This window comes from Xiphophorus hellerii, chromosome 5 (assembly GCF_003331165.1).
Source record: "Xiphophorus hellerii strain 12219 chromosome 5, Xiphophorus_hellerii-4.1, whole genome shotgun sequence".
NCBI classification, from domain to species: domain Eukaryota; kingdom Metazoa; phylum Chordata; class Actinopteri; order Cyprinodontiformes; family Poeciliidae; genus Xiphophorus; species Xiphophorus hellerii.
The window spans coordinates 19326071-19351565 of record NC_045676.1 but is presented as its reverse complement, the minus strand read 5'-3'; the positions used below and the strand labels follow the sequence as shown (position 1 = coordinate 19351565).

General features: G+C 36.3%; 1 protein-coding gene across 1 annotated transcript; it reads left to right on the top strand.

Moving 5' to 3' along the window:
- The first annotated feature begins 8613 nt into the window (after window positions 1-8613).
- LOC116720701 (uncharacterized) lies at window positions 8614-25109 on the top strand. The gene is made up of 25 exons (XM_032564097.1): window positions 8614-8833; window positions 9080-9233; window positions 10220-11557; window positions 11693-11832; window positions 11976-12180; window positions 12298-12367; window positions 19929-19963; window positions 20073-20263; window positions 20369-20510; window positions 20740-21387; window positions 21479-21633; window positions 21956-22075; window positions 22160-22207; window positions 22413-22496; window positions 22578-22643; window positions 22760-22848; window positions 23182-23242; window positions 23425-23475; window positions 23548-23592; window positions 23664-23725; window positions 23804-23867; window positions 24062-24115; window positions 24323-24349; window positions 24437-24590; window positions 24669-25109. Exons 1-25 carry the CDS (start codon window positions 8807-8809, stop codon window positions 24860-24862), a joined length of 4224 nt encoding a protein of 1407 aa, XP_032419988.1. The 5' UTR covers window positions 8614-8806; the 3' UTR covers window positions 24863-25109.
- Window positions 25110-25495: the final 386 nt, after the last annotated feature.

Here is a 25495-nt window from a genome sequence, read left to right as displayed (position 1 = left end):
AATCAATTTGAGAATTGACAGGAAGTCAGTATAAAGAGGATAAAACGGTGGGGCGGGCAGGATGTGCTCATGTCTAGAGGTATTGGTTAAAGACGGGCGGCCGCGTTGTGGAAAAGTTGAAGTCATCAGCCTGAGGGACACCAATATAGAGTAATGATAACTCTATATTATCATTACTCTCTAAAACATAATTTTACCAAAAAGTAAACAAAACATTCTACACTTTGTTTTTTTTTTATGCTTCTTAAAGTAGTAATAGAAAGTCCTCAAGCATGTAAAAATATATATTGGTATTTTTAGTTCCTTAGAATTTCCTTAGCCAGGATTAACCAGCATTCTCAAGAGATCTGGGCCTGTATGGATTAGATCCAAGGTGAGGCCTTTATCACAGTTTCAGGGAGTCCGTGGAAATCTATAATTCCAGGTGTTTCTGCATCACGGTCAGCAGTGTTACTAACATTTATCACTATGACAGCACTGTTGTTGTATGGAAGGTCCACAGTTATACATAGTACCATACACTGCAGTGGCTAGCCATGTGTCACAAAGTGCTGACTTTCACTTTAACTGATCTCCTCAGCAGGTTATCCTGTTAAAGGGTTCTTCCCTGCTACTTGAAGGAGTGCCAAACAGTCGGTAGGTACTTTGGTTGTAATGAAAACCTGCAGACAGCTGGCTCAGTGTTTGTTGGCACACAGCTTGAAACCCCAGGCCATATATTATGGTTCACAGTACCCCATCCACTTAGCCAATAGGCTGTGCATTTTGAAACCAGGGGTTCAGGCACCTTCCTTCACCCTCATATCTCACAGTGTTTCTTTTAAATGGAAACAGCAACAGGTTTTATGATGCAATAAAAATGTTTCCATATCATTGGATGGTCAGTTTTTTTAATGTATGAAGCTTGACACTCAAAGTCCTTACTCTTAACATTCCCCCAAAACACCTAAACTTACGAGACAAATGCACATCTGAAATAGTCTTTCTGTAAAGGTAACATGCTTTATAATTAACCTAAGCAGTCAAACCTTTGCAGCTGTAATTACTCTGTAGGCATTGAAGTTCTAACACACAGAACTAAAAAAAAACAAAAAATCCCTTATCTGGATTTTTTTGTTTGTTTTTTATGTTACTGTACACTGAGGAATAGAGACATAGACTCAAGAATCAAATGAGAAAATGGATGCAAGTCTCACAACTATACCATTATGATTATGCAAAGTATTACTTTTCTACAGAGGTTTTTCTGTGAGTATTTCCACTTTTGGAAAACACTTGGACATATGAAATTCAAGAAGCTATAATTCCTAAAACATTTAAAATAAAGTCAACATAGACCAAACTATAAGTGTAAGGATTTCTGGGTTCTGGAGCAGCAGGTAGGCTGGAAGGCAGAACCCCTCAGGTGTGCTCCTACACACCTGCAATTCATCAGTTCATCTATAAGAGGATAAGAGGAGCTAGTTGTCACTCATTTAATGCCTGAGTGGTAACTTCCATGGTTACCTCAAGCCCTCTGTGTTTCAAGCCAAATCTAATTAAGTCCTTGTGCTCTCCTTCCCAGGTAACCGCCAAGCTTCATTTTGGACTCATTTCTTCATGTTGTGTCCCGAATCTCCTTCTCCCAGATCAAACCAACACTAAATATTGGATCTTCAGCTCACGCCTGGCAATAATAGGACTCCTCTTCCTCTCCACCTTCATCCTTCACACAACCTGTCTGCCCAGTGACAAGATCTTCTGAATCTGAATTCACTGAGTCAGCAAGCAATAAATGTGCCTCTGAAAAGTTGCTGTCCCTTGTGCAGACAAAATTTGCAAATCTCATGTCATCCGTGGCCACGGCAGGAATTTTATTGGCTACACTCAGAACTCGTATCACATGATATGACATACAGTGGACATAATTAGACCTGGCGAGAGAACTGACCGATGCAACTGATCAAAATAGATGTCAATGAATAGAACAGAAGCTAGCAGCTGTTTTTGCTCAGTAATGTTAAAAATTATGATTTTTTTTTTTCTTAAAGCAAAATTTACATTTATGCCGGTCTTCGTCATTAAGCTACATTAGTCTTTCGGACATTGTTCATATAAGTGGAGAATACAATCCCTTCATATTATTTCGCTAAAATAATGATACAAAATGTTAAACATTTACATCAAGCTATTATTTCACTGGGAGCTGAAATACCTGATGAGAACTGTGAAGGTAGCTATTCTACAACAAGACAGTTGTCTGCAAGAAAGCAGTGTCTTAAAGCTCCCATTCAGTTTATATGCATCCGTGTTTGTGAGTGTGTGGGTGTGCGTGGGGGTGTGTGCGGGTGTGTGTGTGTGGGAAAAATTGTATTAGGCCTGTTCTCACATAACTCACATCCTGCAGAAACCCACAATGCTGTCCACCATGTTAGAAAACCCAGACCTGTGAATTTTAACCATGTGATGATGCTACTTATGTTTGTGATTATGTTTACTAGAACAGCTCCGAACTCTGTTTCAGAGGTACCACACTTACGGTGTGGCAAAAGCCCATACATGCGTTCACATGCGCGCAAAGCTAAAGGAAATGACATGTTAGGAAACACCCTCAAAGCTAAGATTAAAGGAAATGACACACTAGGGAGCGCCCTCTTTAGGGCATAACTTAGACAGAGGCTAACAAAGGGAATTACAAACTGTTTGATGCAATTTTGCTATGCTAGCCCATAAGGATAACAAGAACAATGGACCAGATGTATTTTGGTATTAATAAATGGAATTAATTTATTCAATTCACTGACTCTTCTTCAAACTTATACATCAAGAACCTAGCTGGAGAAATGATAATTCTCCAAACATCAGCTACCCCTTCTCATTTTAATTCTTCACATTATAAATACATGGATAAAGTAATTATCAACCAACAGGGTACACAGGTCAACACAATTACACCATTAACATGTCACCTTGGCTGCCTGCATAGATTTAGCCTCTGCCACTGGCAAGTGGCACCTGGGCACTAATGAGTAGCTAGGTAATTAGAGGTTGACTTGATTCTACCTCCTTCACAAGCAAACACCCTCACATAAATACACATATAAACCTTTCCCACAAATGTATCAATTGTGTGTAGAGGTATGTCTCTATCACTCTCTTTTAGTGAGACTGGGTGGACTAGCCATATGTCTCTGCAGTTTTGCTGCATTAATGCAGTAGGTAATATAGCTTAATGAGCCTTTTTTCAAAAAGAAAAACAGATTAATTTCTTACATATATATTTGTTTTAAACTGTAATCAACACTAGACTCTCCAGAAGTGAGGGAGTAAACAGCAAAAAGCCCTATGTGACAGCACTAGGAAGTGTTTAATATGTAAAGCAATCTTAAGTCTACATATGATGCCATTTCTTAAACATAAGTGCTGCTTGACACTATTTGTCAAATTCGCCTTATAACTTGTCACTTCCTTTTTAGGATGCTTTGTCTCAGATTTTATAGCTGCAGAAATGGGTAATGATACAGTGTAAAATTCATTTACAACGTCTCTCTCCAACATGCCCACAGGCAATGAAAATCAAACTGCATCAAGGACAAAACAGTGGGGGTGACCAAATGTTATCAAAACAAATTGTATTAGTAAAGTTTTTCACTTATGGTGTGACAAAAGCCCAGACAGTTTTTTATAACAGCCATTTTCATTATCCCCATTCTTTAACTTTATTCATCTCTAAAAAGGAAACTCCCACTATCAAACTAAAGAGAATTTATTTGCATAAAATATAGAACTCGGTGGATACTTTTAGCCAGATTATGCTTATGGTAAGCCAGGATAGACCATATGAAGCCAAACCCAAACTTGAATTTGAAAATGTAGATGTATTATATATATTTCGAAATGCTTAAGTAACATATGTTACTACTAAGTATATTTTTCCCATCACCTCGGTGAGGACTGAAACACTTGACAGGAAAAATAGCAATGTTGTGTTTTATTTTCCCAGTGAACATATTGAATATTTTTTATTTGTTTATGTTACTTTTCTATCACAATGAATGCCAGAAGTGGCAATGAGGTTGCTGCAATTCCCATACTTCACAGCTGGGATTCTGTTGTGCAGCTTGTAAGTTTTTATCTTGATATCTTCTAAAGGTAATAGTGGTTATTGTAGCTAAACAACAATTTTACATAAGCAACAGGACATGTCTCCTAAAATTTAAGTATTTATTCCTGACGGCATTAGTAAACCATATCCAGGCTTTTTAGATTGCTGTTGGAATAATAGTTCCTTTTGTTCTGAATGTCTGTTTAGTCCATGTTTGTAGATGACTTTATTTACTTGTGGATAATAGCACTCTCTCAGTAATTTCAACCATCATCCTCACAAGCTATTTTGCTTCTGTTCTGGGGTTAATACACAGATTTTGCACAAAAACACCTTTACTTTTGGGACACAAACTAGCCTCCTTTGTGAACAGCATAGTGTCTGTGGATGGTGTTCATATACTTGCATATAGCTGTTCTTTAGAAGATGACTATGGCCCCCTCAGAAAAAAATTGGAAATATACAGTATGTCTACAAACCTATGTCTTAAATTGCGTACCATATGCTTGCAAAAGTTCCTTTGTCATGTATGGAGATCCATGTATGACAAACCATCACCAAACTTTAATCATTAGTAGTTTAGTAGCTGCATGCACTAAAGTTGATGAGCTAATGTAAAAATATGAGACTTTCTATTTGGGTAGCTGTCAAGGCTTTTACTCTGCAAGGCATCTAAGCTTTTCCAATATTACAATCAGTAATAATGTATACATATGGAGACTGGCATGATGTCCTACACTATTGGTTTGTCAAAACAAACATACCAAACAAGACTGAGATTGGAAAAAAATAGACACCCAAGATGCACTGACTCACCACTCACCCAAACTCAAAACAAAGACATTACATATTTCATAAGATGAAAAACTTCTACTGAATGTTCAACACAAAAATATTTTAATTGGCTTAAGGTTTGTTACACAGTGAGAGGAATGCATTTTTTTTAGAAACTAAAAAGGAAAATTCAATGGCCTTTGCCAGTTTTATCAAAAACAAAGAAAAACAACTGTAAATTAATACAGAAACTGGCTCAGTTTTGTCTCTAGAGAGTCCTTTCTCTGTGTTTCCATTTTAGGTTGAAGAGTTTAAAGGAACAAAAGAAAAAGATCCATACTCAAGGAAATTAGATGGATTTGTTTATTTTATTTAAACTCTGGCGTTCTACAGCTAACTTCAAGTAGCTGCGTGTAAAACACAAAGCTTTGTGTAGTTCTGAAAGCATGATGAGAAGTTTATAAGGAGCTATGCTATCTGTATAGTATTCCACATTTATATAATATGAAAAAACTTCTGTGTTGCTGATGCAAAATATTAGATAAATCATTCATATTTTAAGCTTAGAAGTTAAAATTTTCCTTTTCATTCATTCCTTTCAAAGACAATCTGCATGTCACATATGACGAAACAGCTAGTTGAGTGTCTGCTCAGAGATGGTTTCTCTAGTTTCTTAGGCTGTCACTTTTAATAAGCTCTGCTGGAAAGACAACTGTATTTCTCTGTGTCAGCCTGGATAAAGCATGGCACAGAACATTCAAAGTGACAGAGAAGAGGCTGATTTAGACTCTTCCTAGTCCAGATGAGAGATTCTGTTTATCTGCTGAGTGGATCTCAACATCTGCTCCCGATGAAAGAAAAGATTAAACGGGATGACAAACAAAGGAAAGAGAAAGTGGTGACAACACCAATTCATCTTGGTGTGATGGTTAATTCAGCTGGGCAACATATCAACAGTTGTTTGTGAGGTCAGCAAATAAATTAATTCAAAGGATGTAAATCTCTTTTTCTTAAGTTTATTTATATTACAACTTTACAATCAAGGCCATATCTGTTTATACTGAATTGGTAACAGTAAAATCTGAACAAATTTTACAGCTCTCCAGTTCAGTCCAATTTATTTTAATACTCCTAAGTTAAGCAAACTTTTTTTTTTAAATTCTCTGATCTCATAATTTATGATAGTAAACCTGTAGTTGATTGCACCCATTATTGTATACTGTAAAATATTACATTATCATAGTAATCCTAGCATATTGCAAGATTGTAGCTTGTACAATATGAAAAGGTTGTTTATGATTTGTGGTAGTCAAAATGCAACATCACAGACAGAAAGCAAGATTAAAAGAAACAAATCTTGATCAACCGAATCCAAACAAAATATTGATTTGTGATTAGGGAAAGGGCCAGACCAAAGGATTTTGAGGCCCTGAGCAAATTGTCATACAACAGTCCCCAACAAGCCTAGTCTTTTGCAATCATTGCAGACTTAGGAGAGTTGAACCGGATAAGTAAAGTGCATGTTTTGCTCACAAGCAACCAGAGGAAAAAATACTGGAATTCGGAAACTGCATGAACCTTTTTTCAGTTGGGTTTAAACAAAAAGAATGCTGAGTAATCATGCCAGGAAAAGTACTCACGGATATGGTAATTAGTGACTCTGTGTCCAAACAAGAAAAAAGCTAGCTGTCAAAATAACATGAGATCATCCCAGTCTTCCCCTCACTAAAGATGCTTCCTTAGCAGCAAAACAGGAATATTTAAAGGAGTACAGCCTGCATATTGTTATTTGTCTAAATTTGCCACACCTGCAGCTCTGCAGCTGCCTGCTCGTTCCCCTTCTCTCCTGACACCTTTCCCTGATGAATAAGGACTGAGTGGATGAGTGACCTCTCCTGAACTGATCACTGAGTTTCAAGTTCTGGATACTTGGTCACTTTGCTCACTACTTTCACCAATTCCCTACCTGACATTCCAGCTGAGGATATACTCTTCTTTACAAAGAGGACACTGATGACACAAAAGAAAGAGACTGGGCAAAATGACCTACATGAGTTTCAAGACACAAAAAAGACTGCTGAGCAAAAGGAAGACCAGGGTTTGTCTCAACTTTTCTACAAGACTTTCAAGACTTTTAGGAGAACATTCTGTGGACTGACAAGTCAAAAGCGGAACTCTTTGGAAAGTGTGTGTTTTGATACATCCGGCGTATAAATAACACTTCTACAGTAAAGGAACATCATACCAACCGTAAAATGTGGTGGTGGTAATGTGATGTGTTTGGCTGCTTCACGACCCGGAAAATTTGTTATGATAAATGGAACTGCTGTCTGGTGGTCCAACCAGTTATTAGGTTTAGTGAAATCACTTTTTCACACAGTGCCATGTAGGCTTGGATTTTTTCTCCCTTAACAGTAAACATCTTCATTTAAAAACTGCATCATGTGTTTATTTGTGTTGTCTTTGACTAATATTTAAAATTAGTTTGATGTTCTGAACCACTGCAGTGTTCCCTGGACAAATATGCATACAGACAAAACATTGAAACACTACTTGCTTAAACCATACATCTTTATATGCTGCTGACAGGGAATTGTGTTATCAGAGTAATATTGTTTGGTAATTAAGCAATCATACAGATTAAAGAAAAAGAAACCAAATAAAAAGGAATGATCTTAACAAAACCTAACAATGCCTAAAAACATAAATTTTCTTAACTGGTTATTTAATTTTTTTTTAAATAAAAAATAAAAATAAACTTTAAGATAAACAAAAAATCTTAGAATGCATAGTTTTACAATTATTATTAAAGTAATTAATTATATAATGATAACATTTAAGCTTAAATAACCTAGTAAAAGCTAAAAAAGCAACCCTAAAAACACAAAGGAAAAAAAAAGCTTCTTAACTTATCTTTGAAAATTTGTTGAGAAGTAATAAAGTAAAGTAATTTAAACAAGCAAAACATACAGTTTTTCTTTTTGAACACAACTTTTTTTTCAGTATCATTCTTGCACAGTGGAAGTGACATTTTGGCTGTACCCTTGCTTTAATGTCTTCAAAACTTCTAAAAAGAAGTAAAATAAATATATAAAAATACCGTATTTTCCGCACTATAAGGCGCACCACATTATAAGGCGCACCTTCAATGAATGGCCTATTTTAAAACTTTTTTTCATATATAAGGCGCACCGCATTATAAGGCGCATAGAATAGACACTACAGTAGAGGCTGGGGTTACGTTATGCATCCATTAGATGGAACTGCGATAAAGGGAATGTCAACAAAATAGTCAGATAGGTCAGTCAAACTTTGTTAATAGATTACAAACCAGCATTCTGAAAACTCTGTTCATTCCCAAAATGAACAGCTGTTGCTTCCTCCACTTCCGCACCATTGATTCGTTCATGTTAAATTCTCTCGCTGCTGCTCTATTCCCGTGTTCTACTGCGTGACTGATCGCCTTGAACTTAAACTCTGCGTCGTAAGCGTCTCTTAATAGGAGCCATTTTGGGGTCTTTACACAAAACCCAGCGTGAACCGCTGGCTGCATCGGCGGCTGCTTTCCCCCGTTTCTTCTTCTACGGGGAAAATGAAGTAGGCGGCTGCTTTCCCCCGTTTCTTCTTCTACGGGGAAAATGAAGTCCGCGTCTGCTTTCCTCCGTTTCTTCTTCTACGGGGGAAAATGAAGTCGGCGGCTGCTTTCCCCGTTTCTTCTTCTACGGGTGAAAATGAAGTCGGCGTCTGCTTTGAGAGGGTCTTCGCTGCAGCCTGCGGAAAGGGGCGGTGACGGACCACTGTCAGTCTCATACCTTATATGGAAATTGGACTATTACATTCCGGAAATGAAGGGGGCGCTATTTTCACAGTCACTAGTATAAATACCTTAAAGAAGCGGGGTAAGAAGTTTGAGAGGTTTCACCACTGACATTTGCCACGCGATCCACAATGCAAAAACCAGGAAGTCAGCAAAAGGTACTTTCTACCGTATTAAATCCTTTTTTTACAGAGTAAATCAATACGCTTTTCTAGATTAGTTAGAAAATATAATTGACAGCTGTAAACGAGTGAAATTCGTAGTTCGGGAAGGCTAATTTTAGCATGTAGCATAGCTAATTATTTCGTGCAGGCCACCGTTAGATAAAAATCTAAAAGTAGAAAATGTATAATTGAAAAATGTATTTTATGCTCAAAATTTGTTTTTTTATTTAAATTTCACAGATGCACGTATCAATTTGTAACACTGGGATCGGAGCTAAAATTGTTCCGTACTGCATGAACAACAAGTACTACTGTCCCCTTTGCTCATACAGTGCGGATGAGTCTTACAAGGTTAAGAACCACATTGCAAGAACTGCTGTGGTTCAACATAACGGTATGGAAAAATACACTAATGAATGTTTTTTTTTACACACTTATCAGTTCTCTCGTGTTTTTATTTTATTTTATTTTTTAAGGTTAATATTTTTTAAAATATGTTTTTGTACACCAATGTTCAATTTCTGGAAAGTCTAATATTTTTTATAAACTAACAGCTTTCTTTATAAGCTATCAGCTGCCATCATAGTACCCAGAGATGAGTACATCTCTGGGTATTTTCAATGTATTTCAATGTATTTTTAGTAACTGTGCAGCAAACTACACATTTAAAAGTAACAAAGTATTTTGTGAAATGGCTATTATTAAGTACTGTTTTACTGATTATAACGTGCAATGTAATATTACCCATTTATTTAAGCAGACATTAATAAAAATGAAGTTATGTGCACTGTTAGGTATTTTAAAACCAAAAAGGAAACATTTTAATACAAGACAACAAATTAAGGTTAGAGGAAACCTAACATAAACAACTTTTATCTGTGTATCGTGTTTAAATTTTTTGTGTATTAAAATGTGTTCTTCATTCAGTGAAGTTACTCACATTATGTTGCATGTAAGAGTATAACATTTTGAAAAATGGTCCTAATTATTTATTTTTTTGTCAAAATTACAGAGTAATTGAGTTAATCTGATTAGTTAATCTCTGCCCATGGCTGTTTGAGCAATATCACTTCTAAAATTTAAATTCATTTTTTGCAGAATATATATTTGTTATCTGGAAGCCATTAATTGTTAAATCCTACAAAACAGTAACAATGTTAAGGAATGTACAGTGATTAATTCAAACATGGCTTTTTTTCTACCAATCAATTGTGTATTTAATAGCTACTACTTTTATTGTAGTAGCTATGAGGCTACTAAGAAAAACAGGGATTCATTCTCCCTGTTCTGAGGGATAATGAATCACATCTTGTTTAAACATATCTGCAATGTATATAAATGCTTTTTTAAAATTTTACTCATTTCTTTTTGTTACTGCAGAATTCCATATCTTCAGATGTGGCCTACCATGTAGAGACACCACTCACTTCCATTGTCCTTACTGTTTTTCCACCATTGACAGAAGGGACAGGTTTGTTAATCATTTGGTTAATCACAGAATGACTTTTCACATGGTGTCCAGCTGTGCAGCAGCCCAGCCACCTGTCCACCTACCAGCTACAGACATCCAGGCTACACAGGCGCCTGTCCGTCCAGCAGCTACAGACATCCAGGCTACACAGGCGCCTGTCCGTCCAGCAGCTACAGACATCCAGGCTACACAGGCGCCTGTCCGTCCAGCAGCTACAGACATCCAGGCTACACAGGCGCCTGTCCGCTCAGAAGATATGATTACATGTGAAATGTGCAATCTGCGCCTGAGAAAAAAGAATCTTCGTATTCATTTGAAAAGAAAACACCATGAAAAAGTGGAGCTGATTTCACAAAATCATCATTTAAGGAGTCAGTGTGTGGATGCAAAAAAAGGTGTTTTTGCTGTTCAGAAATCCTTTTGTGGTCCATCAAAACCTATACATGTAATCAAAAACACCTGGTCACAATTTCACAGATCAGAGTGTGAGCTTGACAGGTGTAATGTGAATGCACAATTTGCCAAGCGAAGTGGGATTTTGCCTTTTGAGTGTGAACACATTCAATCATTACGCTTTTGTCCACGCGCCACAGACTCAGAAGGACCTCTGTCTGAAACTACCCTCAACATCCTGGTTGACAACTTATGGTTCAGTGTTAAAAGAAAAGAAGAACTTTTAAAAAATCAGCAAGAGGCGCTATCAAGTAATACGCCGTTTTCAGTTCTTCTTTTTGGCAGTGGGACAGACACAACTTTTCACGTGTCTATCTTTGAACCAAAAATGGCATTTTTCAGCAGACTTGGAAGGGTGATTGTCACTTACGACAAAGGAAAAAATACCTGGCATTGTGCATGTACAGAGGGCAAAAGGTCCTGTACGCACAAGGCTACGGCAAAGTGGCATCTTTTTGAAAAAATGCCAGACATGTTCAAAGCAGCAGTACATTCAGAGGAGGATGTTATGTGTGGGACAACAGTATCAGAATGTCAGGAGGAAAGTGGTTCCATTACTGATGATGCAGCAGAGAGGATAATCAAGTATTTGATTTACCACAAGAAAATACCTGCTGATCTTCCTGACAGTCTTATCACCAGAAGTAGAGACGCCAAGTCTCTCAATGGGTTCCCCAAACATCTGATCCCATCAGAGACTGAATGCACAGAATGTGGACAGCACGCCAGTCTTGGTGACCCTCAGTTGTTGTCTTCCACTGCTAAAATAGTGACTCTGACAGGAGTAGTTAAAGGTTAGTAATTTAATGTACTCCGCTGTAAGTACAAGTGCACAGATTTATTTTTATTTCCATAAGAATAATATTAATATTTTAATTCTATCATGTCAGCATAAGATCTTAATAGTAACCTTTTTAATATTCTCGTAGGTATATCAACATACAGGAAGACTTGCCCCAACTGTTCGATGGTTTACCGATATCAAGACTGGGAAGATGGTATTCACAACTTCAACGATCACTTGCTGCTGTCCATACATTTTTGTCTGGTACTGAGGAATGCATTGCAGGTTAGTTGCATTTTTTAATTATTTGTGTAGAATGTGGATATTATTTTTAACACAATACAATAAATGGTTAAACATGCATTAATGAGCTTTTCATCTAAAGGCATCACTGTGACTTTGTAAATGTGCCTTACTTATTTCTGTAGACTCACACTGCTGTAAGTCGCATAATCGAAACTATCGAATACACAGAAGGAGAGAACTTTCCTTTCAAGGATCGAATCCTGCAGGCATATCTGTCGTTTGAAGGTCTAAGTGACCATGATTACCAATACTCATGTGATTCATGTGGGTATCATCCTGCAATTGTTGTCATGGATCTACATAAGAAAGGTGTTTTCAGCATGCCAGGTAGGTCTTTATGTTTGAAACCTGCATGGATCAAAATACTGTTATTTGAAATTTTTGACTCATCTGAAATTAACATTAAAAAAATAAAATCCTGTGTTTTTTGTTTTATTTTAATAGTTAGTGAAATACCAAACCCACCTCAGCAATATAATGGCGAAGTTAATGCGCGCTCATTTTGGGAAGCGGTTACTATTGTAAAGAAAATAATTATTGTTTGGTGCTTAATATAGCTAATCCACGACATGTGTAAAGGTATAGCCAACACTTTAATTTGGAATAGTTTTCTGTTGAACATTTGGGAATTCAGCTGAAGAAGCAGGCCAAAGCAGGGCCTTTTTTCCTCCCCCTTTCGACAGACACAGCAATAAAATTTACAATTCCGAGAGAGCAGAAGAGACTTCTTGGCGCCTCTCCCCGTACCTGGCACGGCCCAAGACGGAGTGATCCCCCCTTTTCGCCTAGACAAAAAACAGACATCGGGGCTGTGATGAGGGGAGTTTCTAAGTTTCTAATTGGTCAAAGAACGGAACGCCTTGACTGCATATATTAAATAGGGAAACACCTCTTTCATTAAAAAGTACAAGTCAGCAAGCCAGCGAGAGAGGTTTTTTTCATCTTTTCCTCCACATTTTGGGCGCCTTTGTCTGTCTTATGTGTTTCGTGTTGTCTGTTTTGTGTAGTCTGTATAAAATGTATATCTCTGTTCCTCTGCAGCTTTGTTGTTCATTGCTTTGTATGAGATTAAACTCTGTGATCTGTGACGTCAACACGTTGTGTTGTTTCGTTTTACCAGCACGCCGTCGCTCCACGTCGCCCACTGAGAGCGTCACTCGCCAAGGACTCGGAAGATCCCGGGCAAGATTAAAGAGGAAAAGAGCCAAACGTTTTGTCCAAAGCTAGCATATAATGATCCTCATTTTTTAATATTTGGGGGCTTCGTCCGGTTCTGGAATCTTGGCGGGTGGCGGTCTCTCCCCGATCGATCCGTCCGGCTGGTGCGGTAAGACGTTTTTTAATTACTCTTTTGTTGTGCGCAGCCACGCGGAGTTTCGGAGCTGCAAGGGTGGATAGTTTTGCTCTTAAAATAGTCTGTTGTTAGTTATAATTGGAATTTAACGATAGCCTGCGGTAGGCTTTGAGTGTGTGGTACACTGTATGGAAATACGCATGTACAGCGGACCGTAGCGGGTTCAGACTGAGGATTTTGCGCTCCCTCAGTTGTAAAAGCTGGGTTTTCTTAAGTTTATGTCTTTTTCCCTGGAGACCCATGGCTGTGCTCCTTAAAGAAAGAAATTTAGGAATTGTGTATTTTGAAATAACCTGGGGTAGGTTTATTCAGTGTGTGGGACACTAGACAGGTCTGAGGTAGGCCGTCAGATAGAATTTGTGGTAAATTCATATTATAAGTTTGTGGTAAACTTTGAGTGTGTGGGACACTAGACAGGTCTGAGGTAGGCCGTCAGATAGAATTTGTGGTAAATTCTTATTTTACGCTTGTGGTGAGCTTTGAGGTTGCATTTTTATTTTTAGTTGGCGCCTTTTTTGTATTTTTGTTTTCCTTCTCCTCTTCTCTTTCTATTTGTCTATTGTTCTGTTTAGTGTTATCTGTATTTGTATGTTTGTGGTGTTTTTGAAGCTAGCGGCTCTTTTGTGTGAAGTGTGCGTGCAGAGCTCTGCGTGTGTATATGTGTGTGTGTGTGGCCGTGTGTGTGCGCGTGCACGACTTCGGGCTGGCTGTGTGTTTCAGCAGAGTGTTAAGTTGTTTGGATAGCGCTGTGTGTGTGAATTTGCATTGATTTTGCTGCGTTTTATTGTGAAGTTATTATGGACACTGAGTTGCGACACGTGCTGTACGCTATTTTATGGTCGGGGTTCGTTGAAGAGTCGTAACGGGGAAAGTACAACGATGGCGAAAACGTGGTCGTTTAGTTTAAAACATAAATAAATAAATAAAATAAATAGGAGTTCAGTACATAAAACTGGTACCAGAAAACAAAATTATTGGTTGTGGTTTGATTTTAACATAACTTTGAGATGTCTCTCTTTTTAAACGTGCACGGGGATTTAAAAGGTTACTGACGATTGGGGTTTAAAATTAATTAAATTGACACATGACAACATTGGACAATTTCTGAAGCTTCAGTAAATTTCATATAAACTTTAGTAAAATTGATATAAATTACAGTAAAATTTGATAGAATAATGACCACAGACTGACACTTGGGGACTGATGACATTTTGACTGACTATAAAACCTGGCCAGATGTGTGTGTTTTGTGTTTTCTGTAATGTGTTGTGTGTTTTTGTTTGTGTTATAATTCATGTTGGTTTGACAGAGTGTGTGATTGGAGATAAAATACCATTTGGTATTTTATGTCATATAAATACTGAATTTTTCTCAGTGCTGTTTGATGGTGCAAAATTTCTAGTTTTTTCAAACATCCTCTGTGTTAAATTGAACTAACTTCTTAAAATTAAACGATAACAGCAGTAAGTGTGAACGGCAGTGTGAAGTTAGGACGGTGATTAAACGATAGAATCTTGATAAAATAAATCATCTGAACAAATTGAACATAACTATGGGTTTTACGGTTAAATAAATGAATAATTAAATAAATAAATAAAGAAAGACAAAATAGACCAAGAAAATTAGATCACAGAGGATTGTAGTAATGATGTATTGGCAAATTAATAGATAAATACATAAATGAAGTGAATGAATAAATAGCTAAATACATGACTGATTAAGTAGAGAAATACATAAAATAAAACTGTATATAGAATTGAGAACTAAAATAGTAGATAAAAATGTTAATTATTCATTCTAGGCTGAGAAGGTAGTTGGAAAATAGGATAAAATACAATGAGTTAAAATAGGACCTTTTCAATGGGTTGAGGATACAGACAAAAAAACACAAAAGATCTTTAGAAAAACAGGCTCTAATTGTAGGAGGTAATTGTTCAGATAACAACAAACTGCAATATGCAACTGACTCTAGATATTTTCACGATCAGTCTTTTTCAAACAGACCAAAACTTTAAGATAGATAAAATATTGTTAAATCTACAGGACTTACGGATAATTAGACAGGATAAATTAGAAGTCACTCTTTTGTTAAATAGAAATTGGTTAAATATAGAAAAGTTTGCTAAAATTTACAAGATTTGTTGTTGAAGGATAACATTAAGTTTGAAATAACTTATTGGTTAATAAAAAACATTATATGGAATTATTGTTGAGAATCAATATTAAACTGTAATAAGAGATGATTAAATAGTGCCTGTAGACAGACGAGAGGGCTGCTAATAACATAAGAAAATTAAGGAAAAAATAAATAGCACAAAACAAGAAGAAGCGACAAGTATGTTTATTTAGACATGAGACTGATGGAGCTCAAGGAGGAGTTATAACCCCATTCACAGAACTTCAGCACGGGAGAACGAGCTACAGCTGTGCTGTAACTTCTACCCCCACTAGATTCAACTAATTAACATGTGAAGCCTCTTTGTATACCACTAATTTTAAGTGCGAAGCAACCTCTGCTCACAGAAGTTCAGCAAGGGAGCACCAGCAGCTGTAAGGCAAATTATACTCTCTCCCATCGTTTACAGTACTTCCTGACAAAATATCTGCATGTAAGTTCATTTTTAAAAGTAGAAGGAACTAAAACATATCTGATGATTCCAGTGCCGAAGCCTAATAAAGAATTAGGTGTTCCTCCTGAAATCCTTATCGGCTCTCTTCCTGCCATAAAATCAGCCCCTCCAAGAGGTGGGGGAGGGGTTTTATGGTGGGGTTATAGATTTGTTTTGTGCTCTGGCAGAAGAGGTTGCTCGGATAAGTGTAGTGACTTTAAAAATACAACTTATAAACTTTAAAAGTACAAAAGGATTTAATTTTTCTTTTTCCTAAGGAACATAGGGATTGGCTGTTTAAATTTTAGGGTATTGTTTCACATTATAGATTATAGGAAGGAGTAGAGAGTCTTTTCTCATCACATAAGACAGGATTTTTGATGCGGTTTGGTTTCCTAGCTTTAGTGAAACATTTTCTCTTTAAAGTAGATAGTTTAAACAAGCAAATACATAGTGAGTAAGGAATAATGTGGAAAATGTTAAATATAAGTTTTTAGCATTGAAATACTGAGTCGATTGTTACACACAGACACTCTTGGTAATGATTTTCTGTTTTCCTTTCATATTACTTTATATATTAAGTAGTGAGTAGTTTAGGATTTTATCTTTACATTTCTTTTCATTAGTCTGACTTTTTATTTGGCTATTTGTGTCAGTTCTTTATATTTTGTTAAATCTACCAAATTAATTTCTTTCTTTTGAGTTACCAGTTTCCTCTTGACCCGTTCGAAAGGGGGAGGGGGAAATTCAGTCTTCAGTTTAATTTCTTTCATTTGTTGATTTGGTAATATTCTGACCAGTATTTGTCAAAATTTAGCATTTTTGGATTTTCTTAAGAATATATTTTGAATTTTTTTTTCTTTTTCAACGTCTTTCTGCCTGGTTTATGCATAACCTTCACTGAGTCTTAATTGGTAAACACGTTTTGTCAAACGCTAGTGAAAATTTTTGAGAAGTTTGTAAAATGAATTATTTGAGAATCATAAGAGTAAAATTGAATAATGAGCTTTAAAACTGTAATGTGAAATGTTTTTTGAAAATAGTAATCTTGAAGGTTTAAAGCATGCTATAATAAATTGTTCTGTTTGTTTTGACAGTTTGCCTGTTAGGACGGGGCAGTATTGGGTGGAATTTCTCAGTAAAATAATGACCCTGTTTCATCAACATCGTTAGTTAACATATTAGGTAATGATGATACATTAGCCAGTAATGTATCATACGGAGGGAGAATATGTTATGGGTTATTTTTATATTACTTAATTAGATTACTGAAACACTTATATTACTTAAACAAAACTTTTGAAGAACATGTCAAATATGTGCTTATTTTGAATGGATTTGAGTTGTTCTCCATTAAAAGATGTTCTGATAATGGGCTAACATATTTTGAGAAAATAGATAAATTCATAGTGATAATGAAGCATATTTTGGTTAATTGACTTGGGAAAATAATTATAGAAATTAGAAATATTATTGTGTCAGCCATTTTCAGAGCATTGATTTAATGGAGCATGAATGTTTTAAGAAATGTGTTGAAGAATCTGTTCTTGATTAAAGTTATCACTAATCAGTAAAAGTACACAGGCGGGATTATAATGATTTTTCTAAACTTGATTTTGATTTTTTTGATTTACATCCATTTAAAACGATTTTGAATAAAACTTTAAATTCGACGACAAGTAAAAGCCGAGGTAAAAATTGGTATATTTTGAAAATGTTTGGTTTTGTTACGGCATACATTTACATTATAATTTCTCCAGGTCTAACTCTTTTGAATTTTGTTTAAGGAACGCATGTAAAATGATTTAGACAAATAACCAGTAAGATCTAGTTTGTTCTATAAAAGTAATTTAAATTGGACTGTTTAATTCACATTGTTATTCATTTTGGTGGTAAATGTAAGCTTTACAACTACATTTTTAAGTTTTTGTGATTGTTTTGTTTCGTTTGTTTAATCCTATTTTTTATAAGATTGGTTTAAGAAAGGATCTGCATATGTTTAACATTCTGGGAACACGTTACTTTGGAAACATGTCTTTTGAAGCAAATGATTACAGGGTTTTGGTGTTTTCCATCGGTTAGGAGCTATAGTATATTATAATAGAAACGTAAATTGAAGGGATCACATCCACCATTTGATGAACAGAACTGGACAGAGTAGGAGATAAGGTTTCACGTGATGTGTTGCTCATGGTTTTACACACAGACTGCCCTGGAGCTCGGAGCTCCAGGACTCTGGATTCTGTCATACAAGCTGTGTCATGCGAGGCGGGGGTGGGGCTGCTTGGAGAAGCGGCTTCACACTTATTTCGAAGATAACAGCCACAGAGCCACGAGCGTTGGAGGATTCACTTGAACACAAAGTGAATTGAAGATGTTTGTGTTGAATTACACAACTGAATGATGCCTTTGGATAAATCTGATCTCTGTTTTGTCATTATAGTTTTGCAGCTGGTTTCCTGGTGCCCTGCGGATGTGGTCTCCTTCAAAGTCTGCGTTCTTTGATAAAAAGGATTAAAATAATTTCCCTGGATGGAAAATAACAAAACAAATTTATTTTTAGGTGAAACCATCGTTTGATTATGCTGACTGTAATGAAGATGATATTAAAGAATGTGGTAATTGTGTTTCTGATGCTAATGAAATTCATGTTGAACACAAAATGTCTGTTTAATAACCTGTGACAGGTCGCTTCACGAGATTTAGTTTCCTCACAAGGAGATTTCATTTTTTCCTTGAAATCTCTCTGTAATATTGACCTAATAATCCCATTTTCAGTGAGCAACGGACGCTCAGGTGGAAACTTGAGGTTTCCGATCGAAGAAGATCAGGCTGCAAGAGGATCATCATTAACTTTTTATTGCGTGTTTTTCGTTCGTTGTGAACTCTGCAAAGGACTTTCGTTTCGTTTTTTGCGCGCAATTTTTGAACATTTCTTGACGAAGACTTCATATTTTTTGAGAGACTGTCGATGGACAAAAAAAAAAAAAAAAAAAAACAGAAAAAGACGAGCAGCAGATTGTAACTTTGTGTGTTTCTCATTTTGGCAGATTGTAATTTTGTGGTGAATGTTGTCCTTTAAGTTGCAGACATTTCTTACTAATTTTTCTATGTATGTTTCTGTTTTATTTTTTCATTGTGCACTTTGGGTTTTGTTTATCCTGTGTTTTTGTTTTATGATTTTATATTTCTGTAAGGATAAGTCGTTTTTACCCTTGGGTTTTGTTTGAAAAGGGGGAACTGTATATAATTAGGCTACGTCAACCTTTTGTTTTCTATTTTTTGTTTTGTTTTATTTTTTAATACATAGTTTTGGTTCTGCATTAGAAGGCTTAATCAATTTTTATTGAGGTCTTTTTTGAAGACCTCAAAAGGGGGAACTGTAAAGAAAATAATTATTGTTTGGTGCTTAATATAGCTAATCCACGACATGTGTAAAGGTATAGCCAACACTTTAATTTGGAATAGTTTTCTGTTGAACATTTGGGAATTCAGCTGAAGAAGCAGGCCAAAGCAGGGCCTTTTTTCCTCCCCCTTTCGACAGACACAGCAATAAAATTTACAATTCCGAGAGAGCAGAAGAGACTTCTTGGCGCCTCTCCCCGTACCTGGCACGGCCCAAGACGGAGTGATCCCCCCTTTTCGCCTAGACAAAAAACAGACATCGGGGCTGTGATGAGGGGAGTTTCTAAGTTTCTAATTGGTCAAAGAACGGAACGCCTTGACTGCATATATTAAATAGGGAAACACCTCTTTCATTAAAAAGTACAAGTCAGCAAGCCAGCGAGAGAGGTTTTTTTCATCTTTTCCTCCACATTTTGGGCGCCTTTGTCTGTCTTATGTGTTTCGTGTTGTCTGTTTTGTGTAGTCTGTATAAAATGTATATCTCTGTTCCTCTGCAGCTTTGTTGTTCATTGCTTTGTATGAGATTAAACTCTGTGATCTGTGACGTCAACACGTTGTGTTGTTTCGTTTTACCAGCACGCCGTCGCTCCACGTCGCCCACTGAGAGCGTCACTCGCCAAGGACTCGGAAGATCCCGGGCAAGATTAAAGAGGAAAAGAGCCAAACGTTTTGTCCAAAGCTAGCATATAATGATCCTCATTTTTTAATACTATGGAAGTGATTAGCCGTGGACTTTATCCACGTAAGTCTGGTGTCTACTCAACAGATAAATGGGAAACATTTTGTGTACCAAGTAATTCATGTATTAATGTGACTCAAATGTTTTTCCTTGTCTCCATTGTATTTCTCAGCTGGCTGCAAGAATCCTTTTGTTGTAAAGCCTACTTATCACAACTGGTCCCCCTGGATTGGACCACAGACAAGACGATCTGACATTTTGATCAACACAGAGAGTGAAAAAGTCCACTTGCCTGATTCCGACAGTGATGTAGACCAGTTTCTCACAGAAGAGCGGCTTGCAGATGAGGTTCTCAATCTCAAGGTAGTCTCTTTTTTTTTATTTATTTTCAGAATTTTCCGATTGTGTTTGTCTTTCAGGACAGTTAAATAATATTAAAAATAACTAACTTTTGGTTTTATTTTAAAGCTACCTGAGATCAGGAGACTCTGCAGTCAATGTGGAATTGACAGCAGAGGTTCTAAGATGGATCTTGTGCTCCGTCTGCGGGACAAAATGGCTTCTAGAGCCACATATAACAAGGTTTTTGAGAAAGTGTGGGGTGCCTCTGGTAAGTGTGTGACAACTCCTAACAGAAAATGTGTTAACCCATAAGAAAGTATGACCTTGAGAAAAATAGAAATTACCAAAAAAACATGCCTTGTGTATCTGCTATTTTGAACATATAACACGTTGTCATAGTAATGTCAATGCTATTGTTAAGCTTAATTTAGTACACAACAACAAGGACCTAGATAAGTTGTATGCTGTACTAATAAGAATATGATTTGTTGTTTCAGGTGGATGGGCTGTAATCACTTGTCCCTGTGGCATTATTTATTCTGTAAAGTTTAACCTGAGAGCGGAGAGCCCTAGAGACTTTGCAGACCTTCTTTTATCCTGGAAGTTTTTTCCCAATATTACAGTGTATGACTACCCCAGGGGATTGGTAAGTCATCTAAAGAAGAGGTGTGCTAAGGATACCCCATTTACCATCCACGATGGTAGATTGGTTGAGGCCACCCCTGAAAACATAAGACAAGCTACTGAAAAAAAACTTGCTGTAAACTTACCCTGGTTGAAGCACAGGAAAGAACCAGAAGACAAGGGAGGGCATCCTGTCACTGGCTCATTAGAGCATTATTGTCTGAGTGACGTTTTCCACCAAGGCAATAGTAAGGATGAGAAGGATGTCTTGCGGAAGATTGAGATGGTTCCGGAACTGGCAGGAAGATTAAACAGCCAGTGTGCAGAGCAACTATTTGCAGGCATGAGGAAAAATAACTACTTCCTGAATATGCTCAACCCATCCACGCACATCTTTCTGCAAAGAAACATCCTCCACCATTTCAATCTTAGGAAGAACACAAAAACCAAACAAAACATTCTAAAAGTTGCGGGGCCGCATGCAAATTTGGTCCTAGACAAAAATGGATGCATCATAATGGGTAATGCTCAACTTTTGTGTTATCGTTGTGGTAGTCTCTGAAATTAAAGCACAACACATATATTAATGTAGGACTGTTTCTGTTGATAAAGGCTGTGAGAAAAACCAGCAACATGCTTGCAGTTTGGAAGCCAGCGTTATTCAAACTCACCAATGTTCTCTTGATGACTCTTTGACAAGCTTACAAACAACTGGAGCAAATAAATTCACCTGGACTCAAAAGCCTAATAACACAGAAATTACTTTGGTAAATATTTATATCAATTTTGCTTGGTGTTTGTTTTTTTAATATTTCTTTCTGTGTTTTTTTTTTTTTCAAATAATTTTTAGTACTTATAGTTGTGACATGATCAGGTGTTTGAATTTTAGTTTAAAACAAAAGACACTGCACAACAGTGTTCCCAATATTTTTCTGTTAGAGACATCTGTTATGATGTGAAATTTCTAACAAACAAGCAGTATAAGCACATTGTAAGTTGTGGATATCAGTAAACATACTTGAGGAATGCATGATATTGTGCAAAATTAAGTTAATAAAATGTATTTGTCTTCCATTTTTCTTTCCTAAGCTTGCTCAAGTATTGGACCAAACCAGAGATCCAGCTGAATATGTTGCTTGTGTTGATGGGCAGGTCCTCACCAGAGGAGACATGTTCACTCTTGGTTTATCGCAAGACATGAATGGGCAGGTGAGTTTAAATATTTTTCAAGCCATATCAGTGTTAAAGTTGTTTTTTATGTTGTTAAAATATGACTGCTACAATTCTTCAAAGATTCTGAACTCCTGTCTGAAAGTTGTTGAAAGAATGTGCATCAACAAGGTATGTCAATTTATGTAACCTACATTTGTTTCATGATATTTGAGAGGTTGGAATCGTATAAAAACTAAAAGAGTAAATCTCATAAACGTGGAAATGAAAAACAATGTCAGGCATGGTTTCGGATGTGAATTTAACATAGATGACAAAAAAGTGTCTCTTTACTTTGAACTTCTTGATTGTCCCTTTTTTATTATTATTTCTCTAGGGCATCAAAGTTTTTGCAGGAAACAGTCATGTAGTCCACACCTGGTTTCCACCTCTTTCCCTTGACCCAGCACAACACCTACCAGTACATCCTGTTGATAAATTTATGTTCACCTTTGGAGGTCAGATTCACCACAATATATTAATTATTTGATTTAATTGGAAGCCGCAGGCACAAGATCTGGACTGGGTTCTGATTCCTGTGTGGCATCCTGGACATTGGACACTATGCGTTAGTACAATACTTATTTGATATTCACCTTCATATTTACTGCCTTTCTTGAAAGTAGTCAAATTCATTCATTAATGTGCAGTAGTGTTCACCATCAGTGCGACATATTATTTCAGATTCTGAAGCCTAAACATAGGGAGATTTTCTTCCTTGATTCTATCAATGGCACTGGCTTCACTGATGAAAACCGCATCAGAACATTAAGGTTTTATAGGAATAAGTTTGAGTGTGGCATGTGTTCAATATGTTGTTCCGTTGTTCCACGGAGGCAAAGGTTCAGCATTAATCTTCATTTTTATGTAACAGTAAATATACAAATTGAATTTGTGAATAACATTTTAATGTCTGAAATTTGATAAGACACACATTTTGTAAGCAGTTTCTTGTTTCTTTTTAACAAAGACATGGGTTAAAGCTGGACCATCAAGAGACCGTTCTGTCTCACATCTGTCTTGCATTTTCATACATCTTTATAATTTTTATGTTGTGAAATATACCCTTGCTAATTTTTAACTTCTCTTATGATTTGCATCATCAGAGAAGTCTGTCTTCAGATGTCATCTGGTCCATGGACAGAATTTGTTGGCAACGATGTTGAGGTGAGATGTTATGATGGGACACTTGTGGTTCTTAAGAGCTGCTTATTTCAAACCGTTCCTGCTTTAAATGTTTATAAGCAATACTGTGGGTAAGGCTGTTGTCCTTTACCTCAATTTTATAGTTAAAGTAATGACGCATTACTTTTCTCTACCCTGTTTGAATTTTCTCTTAAACACCACAGGGATTGCCGAAACAAGGACTGTCCAACAACTGTGGAATGTTTGTAGTGATGGTAACATCCGCTTTCACCCACCATATTGTTGTATGGTTTGTGTAGATGTAATAATCAAAATTTTCTCAACAGTATGCACTGTACTTTGTGATGGGAGCATCATTTGATTTCAGCGAGGTAAAGAAAAAGATGAGAGTCTATTATTTCTGTTTGATATTTCATTAAATTTCAACCTGTGATGTACACAGAATGATATGATGACAATACGAAGATGGTGGTCTCTCACTCTCTTGACAAACTTCCCTGTGAAGTAAGAACAATAATGTACCACATCATGTTACAAATATGACAGTTTTTTTAAGAAAACATCCCTTTGTCCTTTTTAAAGGTCCAGAGAAGAACTGCAAAAGGAGAGAAAGCGGAAAAAAGTTGAGGAAAGGGAAAAATGTGAGGTGAGTTGTAGCTAAAATTCATGACTTTGTATTTTCAAATCATGTAATTTCTATTCACAGTACACTTTTGGTGTATGCTTATTTTTTTAAGTCTGAAATAAAATCAGGATAGAACAATTAAAAGGGTTGAATGACTTTTTATGTTATTTGGGCTTGCATTAATCTTCCACTTAAAAAAATCTATATTTTTACAGACTCTGTTTGCTGATGACCACAACTATGCCAAAGCAACCGAGGCACAAATTGAGGTTAGTTTTTAAAAATATGCATAACTAGTAATTTTGATTTGTGTATCTTTATGTGCAAATGAAACTACAACTCTAAATGATTTAGGCAAAAAAAAAAAAGTAAAATGTATTATTTGGACAGCGTTTTTTATACCATTACAGATGGATAGGATAAGGTACTGACAGATACTAAGTCTTAATTATTGTTTCATGCTCGTCACCATTCAGGTACAAAGTATACCGCCAATCTTACAGGTAAGATTCATTCATAATCATGTCATAGCCATTCTTCCAGGATAAGTCTTGCAATGCACCTGTTTTTTTTACTATCATTATTTTCAGATGCCTTTGATTGTCCTGGAAGCTATTCTCCAGGAGGTAATACTGGCACAGGGAGACACAGCTTACCTCACGTTGGCATTGACATGCAAGTCCTTTGAAGCCATTGTGTCTGACCCAGTGTTCAGGAAGAAGACTCACTTTGCTTGGTTGGATGGTAAGGACCTTTCACTTTTTTCACCTAAAACATGTGAAATTAGATTTCCACTACATAAAATAAGTTTTTCATTAACAGGTGAGATCAACTGGGAAAATTTTTCTGAATCATTCAAGGCAGAAAACAGGATTCCTTTTGCGGTTATCCAATGTTCTTCCTGTAACCGGCAGTATAAAGACTCTGTGGGCTTCACCGGGCATGGAAGACGAGGAGAGTTCCCTCGTTACTATTGTGATGGCATACCTGGACACTGCCCTGAATGCCAGTACTAAATGCAAGGAAGATATTAGTTTTTTTTCTTTTTTTTTTATGATGAAGCACATTTGCCTTTTTTCTTGTTCAGTCATTTGTTTTTGAAATATGTTAATAAAATATTATGTACATTTTTGAATGTTACTTTTGTTGTAACTCATTTGATTGAAATTATTTAGTTTTTATAGAAATGGTGTCATTTCCACACAGTTACATTGTGGCTGTATTTTGTTGTAGAGTAGAGCCAATAAAATGGTTGTAAATATATTGTAACAGTGTTGTTTAGTATTTGGATAACCTTGATTTAACAATTTAAAATACATGCTAAGTTCATAATTTTCAATATTTTATATGTGTAAATACAATGTTTCCTATACTTTTTCAACAATGACTGGAATCAATACAAATTTCATTTACAAACCTGACATACGGCACAAACAGAAACACAAATGTTTCTGCTTGTTTTAACAGTCAGAATGAACTGTTTTATAATAAAGCAAGCACATACAGAAACATTGTTTAGTTACAAAGTTATAATCCAAACATAAGATTAAAGGTAAGCTGAGCAAAAGTAGAGATCAGGTGGAAGTGATGGAAGCTCAGGTGAGGAGCAGTTGCACATCAAGCCGGAGTTTCTGAAGGGTGGAGGAGAT